General features: G+C 44.8%; 1 protein-coding gene across 1 annotated transcript in view; it reads left to right on the top strand.

Annotated features, from left to right (window-relative positions):
• Positions 1 to 685: 685 nt before the first annotated feature.
• LOC142467239 (vascular endothelial growth factor receptor kdr-like) overlaps positions 686 to 9,117 on the top strand; it is a 145,984-nt gene continuing 137,552 nt past the window's right edge. Inside the window, 1 exon segment of the mRNA XM_075572670.1 lies at positions 686 to 1,395. Within this exon segment, the coding sequence (XP_075428785.1) occupies positions 1,332 to 1,395 (64 nt within the window). The 5' untranslated portion in view covers positions 686 to 1,331.

Genomic DNA, 9,117 nt, shown 5'->3' with positions numbered 1-9,117 from the left:
ACCAGCGAATCTATATTCAAAAACACCCAGACCCTGAAATAGGGGTCCCTTTCTCACAATAAAAAAAAAACAACATATTTCTGGCTATGGAATTGAGTTTGGTCTTTTATTGGGCGAGCTGCTTGCAAACTTGTAAAACTGCACATTTTTCTTTGGTGAAAAAAGGACACAAAACATGGGTGAAAAGTTCACCCTCTCTACTACTGAGATTGTTTTGTATATTTCCCAACACTGGCTTTACAAATCATAGAAACTATTGTGAGTCTAACTCTGGGTGTAAAGAAAAGGTGGGGTGTTTCTAAAGCTTCCTTTTATGCATTAACTTGCATGGCACTGGCATTGTTGCATGTAATGCAATAGGAGGTTTTCATTTCTAGTCCTAGTGATATTTTACCCTCATTGAACAAATGGGTAAATTTGTCATTATGTGAGAAAGAGTTAATTACCCCCAAATGTCCCAGGTCACTTTAGTAGTGCAAAGGTTAAACACCCCTGGGCATCTACATTGAATACCTGTAATCTATCAGTCTTTGTTCCTGTGAGTGATCCATCTATCTGAGGGCAGAAAGGGCAGCAGGAGTCCTTTGGTGAGACCTTTAAGGCTTCTCTTAAGTAAAAGCCTGCAATCTTTGGCTTTAAGAGAGCCAGGAAAAGCTGCCTTGGAGGCACAGTGACATGAGAGGTTCCCTGACTGCCTCTGACGTGTCTCCTTCCTCTTCTCATTCAGTATAAAGAATCTCAGTTTATAGCAAACATCCCAACAGAAACCCAGCAGAGGGGAGAACCTCCTCACTCTGAGCAGGCACCAGAGAGCTCTGCCTGCCTGTCTTCCCACAAGCTAGCATGTAAAGCAGAGCCATTCCCAGGGGTTTGGCAGCTGGAGAAAGAGCTGCACAGAGCAGAAAGTTTCCTGCTCTGCTTGAGCTTTTAAAGTTGGAGCTTGTGATCCACCCAGATCTGAGCAGAGCACCTGCAGTCCCTGGGAAGAAGGAGCAGGGAATCGGTCCTGATGGCTGAACAGCTCCAGTGCTAAGGAAGCTCAGCTGAGGTTGTGGTCATTTGCAAAGCTGTGCAAACTCAAGGCTAGAACACCTATAAAACCTGAGAGAGAGAAGGGGGGGGGGGGGGGGGTTACAAGGACTTCACATCACATTCGCACTGGAGTGGTAACAAATTTCTTTAGAACATTCTCCAAAGACCACGCCAACTTGAGTTTTGGGACCTGTGTTTCCTGTTACCTGCACGAAGCTGGGTTTTATGTTGCTTTTCATTGATACTGATTACCTCTCCATCACCTGTTAGTGGGTGATACAACCCCCCACATCTTCACAATGCGCCTCCAGCAGGTCCCCGCTCTGGCTCTTCTTCTCCTGCAGGGTTACCTGTGCGCCACAGGTAAGTGAGAGTGACAGGTAATCAGTGCTACACTGCACCAGGTGCCGGCAGCTCTGTGTGAAGTGCACATGCAAAGATTGGCGGTGGTTTATTGCAAGTGTTTGGCTCAGGTTGCTTTGATATGTGATTGGCTGCAAGTCAGGGAAGATAAGGCCAGCGGTGCAATTCTGCTAGAGAGTACCACTGCTTTATCATTAACCCTTTGTAGAGGAGACAGCCGTATTGCTCTGCCATGCCTTTAGCAGGGGATAGGGTTAAACATATATGGTGTATTTTCAACTAGCAAATATTGCTTTAGAAGTGGATCCAAAAAGTGATTCTTTATTTTATATGGGCATTATAAAAAATGAGGTTTAAAACCACTGCTTCTTATTGGCACTGGAACTAGTGGTTTAAATTGGTGTAACCCACCCAGATTCACAGATTATGGTCAGAAGTATTCTAGTTAATCAGTATTTTCCAAGCAGCTGCTACTGTGTATAGTTTGTGGCACTGAAACTGTCTGTTTCTTTGGAATAAGAGAGTTGGTGTCATGTGATCAAGCATCTAGTAATTGCTTGGAACTCCAAGCATCTCCAGGAATGTGTCACTTTAGTACTAGCTAGTAACACAGGAGGGAGAGGGAGTAGGGGTGTGATACATTGTATTGGACCAACAAGTAGTTGATACGTTACAAGCTTCCAACCTCTCAGGGTAGGGGTAGGACCTGATGAAGGACCCTGAGAGGTTGGAAAGCTTGTAACGTATCAACTACTTGTCGGTCCAATACAATGTATCTGGTAGTATTTTTTAGGGGGACAGACGGGGGGGGCGAGTTAGGAGCTATTAAGGATACTCAAAATATGAATTGAATTTACATTACATGTGACAAAACAGAATAGAAGAGACACTGCTTGTATGTACTGTAACCCTTCACATGTTCACCCTGAATTGTAAGACAAATGACATTAAGTTAGAGGCGGACTTCTGTACTGGGTAATAAGAGGATAAACCACAAGTGTGCATAGGGTTATTTATAGGGTTTGCTGTATGAAGCATTGCCCTTACCGCCAGGGCTGTGCAATGCATTGTAAAGGAGTTAATCTGAGCATGTAAGTGGATTGTCACATATACAAAGTCTATAACCCTCACTAATTAAGTGTGCAATCAGTAATCAATGAGAAAAACATTGAGAACGTCTATCAAACTCAATTGTGCTGTTCCTTCATATTTCTGTCTGGAATTTAATTATAAATGGTTTCCTTAATATATAATGTATGTATTATAATATATATATAATGCAAAGGGACATTGAACAAGTTTTTCCCAAACATTTCATATAAATACAAGCAGAAGATGTTATCCCAGAATTATAGTAGGACTCGTATTGTCACGAAGTGTTCATTCTATTGGCACCGACATCAGAAAATATATATAAAAATTATAAATGTAGAAGCCTCATAAAAATGATTGTACGCAATTTTGAGACTTGCTCTATCTATGTCCCGTAGGGCAAAAAATGAGTGGAAATCGTTCAGCAAAAATGGACAATAAAGAGTTTTTCCTGCCCGCACAGGTTCCGCCGTATTGTGTAGCCAAGGGCGGGTTATCTTTGTGACTGTGGCAGCTCCCATGTGAAAGGGATAGGCAGAGTGATAATGTGTTGTCACTAGCCCACACACCGCCTCCACACTCCCCGCTACCTGCTGGAAAATCTTTAATGGAATCAATACATACATATAGCAAATGGAAATATATATATATATTTCCATTTGCTATATGTATGTATTGATTCCGTTAAAGATTTTCCAGCAGGTAGCGGGGAGTGTGGCGGCGGTGTGTGGGCTAGTGTGTGTGTGTGTGTGTGTGTGTGTGTGTGTGTGTATGAGAAAGGTCCCACTGGGGGACCGAAACGTCGGTTTTTGTGTCTTCTATCAAATATAGAACATTTTTGATTTACTTACCTGCGTGCTGTCCCTTGATGTCGTGTTGCAACCGGTATCGTATGGTCTATATATATATATAATCAAAAAATAAATAGATGATACCGTTCTGTGGCTAACGAAATGCTTTTATTGTTATGTTATTGTTTATGTTAGCCACAGAACGGTATCATCTATTTATTTTTTGATTATTGAAGCTCGGCTAACACGGTACTGATACCTCATATATATATATATATATACACACACACACACACACACTCTCTCTCTCTCTCTCTCTCTCTCTCACACACACACACACACACACACATCATCCATATACGCCCATCCACAAGAGCAGCCCTGCAATGACCTTTAGCCAAACTCGGAATTGTCACGGCATCCAATTTGTTTTCCTTTATGGATACAGCTATTTCAGATATGTAGTATTTTAATTGCCTGGCTGGGATAGTTTTTTTCCCCCAGCCCCTTTATTCTGGTTTCAATTACTGTACAATTGGACAGAGCTCCTCCAGGCAGTTCTGGAAACTACCACTAGATGGCGGTTAGATGCCCTCATTCTCTGCTTGCCTTGGTGGCAGTCCTGGCGAGCCAGTGCATTGTATCAAGGCGATACAAGGTGACAATTTGCACTGGCGTCACACGTATGCAAATTGTTAATGCTGGCTCAGACCTTGAGGTTTTAATGTCCGCCAAGGTAAAGAAAAGCAGCAGCAGTTATACATGCAACCTTCAATCCATTCTGCTACAATAAGCAATTCTTCCCCTAACTGCTCCTATAACTCTCCCTAAACTGCTCCCTATAACTCCTCCCCTAACTGCTCCTATACCCGCTCCCTATAACTCCTCCCCTAATGTCTCCCATAACCGCTCCCTATAACTCCTCCCCTAATGTCTCCTATACCCGCTCCCTATAACTCCTCCCCTAATGTCTCCTATAACTCCTCCCCTAACTGCTCCTATACCCGCTCCCTATAACTCCTCCCCTAATGTCTCCTATAACTCCTCCCCTAACTGCTCCTATACCCGCTCCCTATAACTCCTTCCCTAACTGCTCCTCTAACCGCTCCCTATAACTCCTCCCCTAATGTCTCCTATACCCGCTCCCTATAACTCCTCCCCTAATGTCTCCTATAACTCCTCCCCTAACTGCTCCTATACCCGCTCCCTATAACTCCTTCCCTAACTGCTCCTATAACTGCTCCCTATAACTCCTCCCCTAACTGCTCCTATACCCGCTCCCTATAACTCCTCCCCTAATGTCTCCCATAACCGCTCCCTATAACTCCTCCCCTAATGTCTCCTATACCCGCTCCCTATAACTCCTCCCCTAATGTCTCCTATAACTCCTCCCCTAACTGCTCCTATACCCGCTCCCTATAACTCCTTCCCTAACTGCTCCTATAACTGCTCCCTATAACTCCTCCCCTAATGTCTCCCACAACTGCGCCTATAACTCCTCCACTAACTGCTCCTATAACCACGCCTTATAACTTCTCTCCTAACCGTTCCTATTATTCCACAACTTTCGACTAATATTCAATCTGTTCTAGAAAAACCTTAAAGAGAGAGGTTAGGGCGCCCAACCTTGTATCAGTTGTGAATATAAAGAATAGATCTGAGGCTGTATTATGTTGAATTTGTATAAAAGAACCGAGTGATGAAATTACACAGCCGTTCCCCGTGCATCAAACACGACGGGTGCGAGGTGCGCTAAATAAAAGGGCCTGTTTTAGCAATACTCCCAGTCTAATTACTATTGTTCATAAAATCCCAAATAGAGATAGAGAAAAACTGTCAAAATCTGTTTCCCGGAATTTTCCGCGCTTTCCATTCAAAATCCGTTCCGCGGTGTATAATCTGTTTCCCGGAATTTTCCGAGCTTTCCGTTCCGCGGTGTATAATCTGTTTCCCGGAATTTTCCGAGCTTTCCGTTCCGCGGTGTATAATCCGTTTCCCGGAATTTTCCGAGCTTTCCGTTCCGCGGTGTATAATCCGTTTCCCGGAATTTTCCGAGCTTTCCGTTCCGCGGTGTATAATCCGTTTCCCGGAATTTTCCGAGCTTTCCGTTCCGCGGTGTATAATCCGTTTCCCGGAATTTTCCGAGCTTTCCGTTCCGCGGTGTATAATCTGTTGACGGATTGTTCCAGTTTCCATCCGTACGGATGAATCCAAAACCGCCACTGGATGATACGATCCGCACGGATTTCTTAAAATCCTCCCGCGGATTGCGGAATCTGTGGATTGGATCGTCAGTGACCAAAACAATACCGGAAAGACGAAATCACCCTTTTTGAGACTGATTCGTGGAAAACCGCGCCCCAAAGGAACCGCTCGGTCCAAATCCGCAACCATCTCTAGTCACAGACAGGAACGGAGGCCCATATTCACCAAGTGCTGCTATTTTAGAAGGCATCTTTCAGCACCAGGTGTCTGGTAAAATAGGCACACTTGGCAAACAGGAGGCTGAATGTTTGGAGAGGGATTATAATGGATTAAAATACAGAGAAGGGTTATATAATTCTCGTGCCAGACAGGTCTGCAGTCCGTGCCATGGATCAGGGGGAACATGTGTTTTACACCTTGCGAAAGAGGGGGAAACTAATCTGCTGAGTTTGATAATGTAAGGAGAGCAGTTTATCATCCTGACGGTTAGATGGGTGAATACTGCCTAAGTGCTTTGTAATTGTTCAGTTAACAAATTCATTAATCGGCAGCGCATGCGTCTGGAAAAGAACACCCCTGTCCCCCCTGATAACCTCTTCGTTCCTGGGGGGCCCTTCAAGCAAACCTGATCATTATAACCCAACCTTTGTAGTGGTTTCAGTGCTTTAAAAAGGGTCGGCTGTTGAAAAGTCCCAGCTATCACGAGAGCTTCGGTTTTCCATGGTTTATCCCCAAACCAATCAGTGATGGCTGGTTACAATATTTTTGTTGCAAAGTGGTTAATCTTAAACGGATAAAGGATTTATTTTAAAATACACTAACAGAGGGGTTCTAGACTCCAGTCCTCAAACCCCCACCCCAACAGGTCAGGTTTTCAGGATATCCCAGCTTCAGCAAAGGTGACTCAATCAGTCCCTGCTTCAACACCGGTGGCTCAATGTGTGCCTCAGTCGACGAGTCTGCTTCAGCACAGGTGGCTCAGTCTTTGACTGAGCCATCTGTGCTTAAGCAGGGATATCCTGAACACCTGACATTGTTAGGGGGGGGGGGGTCTTGAGAACCCCTACACTAAGGCAACAAAAATGTTACTTTGCCTGTAGAAGTGACCAGGTGTTTCCCTCACGGTGTATCTTCAAGAACCGACTAAAAAACTAAAACAAAGCAGAACCAGAAGTTCACCAGACACCACGAGACATTTTATTACTGTGCTATGTTTTGCAGCCAGAAAAGTTGAATAAAAAGACCAAAACAGACTAAAAAAAAAAAAAAAACACACGTATTTCTCGAAGTTTCCCTGCTTTAAAAATGGCGCAGAGTGTGGTGTAAAGAACAGCAGCAAACAAACAGCCGTAAAAGTGACGCATCAGGTTTGCCGCTGGCGCAACGAAACCCCTTCGCTCCCCAGGCTGGTCCCTGCCAGCGGGCACAGACAATATAAATCTTTTTAGCATCAATGCAGAAGGAAAAAGAGCGTTTATACTGAGCGTGATACGTAAGAAACAGGAGCGGTGCGTGTCACTGGGCTAATGATTAAAACGATGGTTTCATGGTGCCGGTGAATGTTTAACTGACCCACTTTCCTGGAGCAGAAGCTCAGGAGAAGATGCCGTAATCACTGAACCGTCAGAGATTTTGCTCGCACTGGGTGAGCTCAGGAAACGCAGCGGCCCAATAACCGGGATGGCGATATTGGGGCAGCAATGAGGGTGAAGGCAGGACGGGGTAAATCACATTATTTAGATGTTGATTCGTTGACTGAATTAACCCTTTCAGAGTTAGGCAGGCCAGTGATGTTCCAGAGCAGGGGTGGGCAACTCCAGTCCTCAAGGGCCACTAACAGGTCAGGTTTTCAGGATATCCCTGCTTCAGCAGAGGTGGCTCAATCAGACTGAGCCACCTGTGCTTAAGCAGGGAGCCACTGATTTATTCATCTGTGGTGAAGCAGGAATATCCTGAAATCCTGACCTGTTGGTGGCCCAGTCATGCTCCAGAGGATATGTATTAACACAAGACAATTTGGTAACTGACACAAGCGAACATATCTCGGCAAGTCCTTAATCGTGCGACTTATGATGCGTTCCTTCCGTCCGACCCCCGAATCTTGGGCAGGGAAAGTAACGCTGCCTCTGCAGAGAGAGAAATGCAGCAGATGCAAACTTTGATTATAGTCATTATAATACAAGTGATTATCTGAGCCCCATATTCGCCTGGCTGCAAAGCCATCTTCCCCGTGCTTTGGAAGATTTCAGCCCCATGCTCACTTCACAGCATATTGGAGCCTGGATACAGAGTCCCCGGCACGGTCACAAACACACACCTGTGTATATCACCTTTCGCTTAGATTTTTATGAGGCCGCAGTGAATTACATACACTCTCTCCACATTTCTCTAGAAGGTGAAAGTTTAGTTAAAAGTTATAGGACCATAAGACACTTCAAGTTAATGGGCTATAGGTTGTCTTCTTTTGGCATAGCACTGCTTACTAAATATGGACTTACCTGATTCTCTCTGTATGGTAACACATGCACCTATGCATGTATATAACTAATACCCATAGCATAGCATGTGCACTATCTGTATACTGTACATGCACAGGTGACTATTGTACATGTTAGTGTATTTCTGTATGAGCTTTGTTCCATTTTTTGCATATATTCTATGTTTAGGGATTTTAATATGTAATTTGTGTTTATAGTAAGAGGTGTGTCTGTGTCTGTGTGTGTCTGTGTCTGTGTGTCTGTGTCTGTGTGTGTGTGTCTGTGTGTCTGTGTCTGTGTGTGTGTGTCTGTGTGTGTGTGTCTGTGTGTGTGTGTCTGTGTGTGTGTGTGTCTGTGTGTGTGTGTCTGTGTGTGTGTGTCTGTGTGTGTGTGTCTGTGTGTGTGTGTCTGTGTGTGTGTGTCTGTGTGTGTGTGTCTGTGTGTGTGTGTCTGTGTGTGTCTGTGTCTGTGTGTGTCTGTGTCTGTGTGTGTCTGTGTCTGTGTGTGTCTGTGTCTGTGTCTGTGTGTGTCTGTGTCTGTGTCTGTGTGTGTCTGTGTCTGTCTGTGTCTGTCTGTGTCTGTGTGTGTCTGTGTCTGTGTGTGTCTGTGTCTGTGTGTGTCTGTGTCTGTGTGTGTCTGTGTCTGTGTGTGTCTGTGTCTGTGTGTGTCTGTGTCTGTGTCTGTGTGTGTCTGTGTCTGTGTCTGTGTGTGTCTGTGTGTGTCTGTGTCTGTGTGTGTCTGTGTCTGTGTGTGTCTGTGTCTGTGTGTGTCTGTGTCTGTGTCTGTGTGTGTCTGTGTCTGTGTGTGTCTGTGTCTGTGTGTGTCTGTGTCTGTGTGTGTCTGTGTCTGTGTGTGTCTGTGTCTGTGTGTGTCTGTGTCTGTGTGTGTCTGTGTCTGTGTGTGTCTGTGTCTGTGTGTGTCTGTGTCTGTGTGTGTCTGTGTCTGTGTGTGTCTGTGTCTGTGTGTGTCTGTGTCTGTGTGTGTCTGTGTCTGTGTGTGTCTGTGTCTGTGTGTGTCTGTGTCTGTGTGTGTCTGTGTCTGTGTGTGTCTGTGTCTGTGTGTGTCTGTGTCTGTGTGTGTCTGTGTGTGTCTGTGTCTGTGTGTGTCTGTGTCTGTGTCTGTGTGTGTCTGTGTCTGTGTGTGTCTGTGTCTGTGTG

The sequence above is a fragment of the Ascaphus truei genome, chromosome 16 (genome assembly GCF_040206685.1).
Source record: "Ascaphus truei isolate aAscTru1 chromosome 16, aAscTru1.hap1, whole genome shotgun sequence".
NCBI lineage: Eukaryota > Metazoa > Chordata > Amphibia > Anura > Ascaphidae > Ascaphus > Ascaphus truei.
This window is presented reverse-complemented; position numbering and strand designations above follow the sequence as displayed.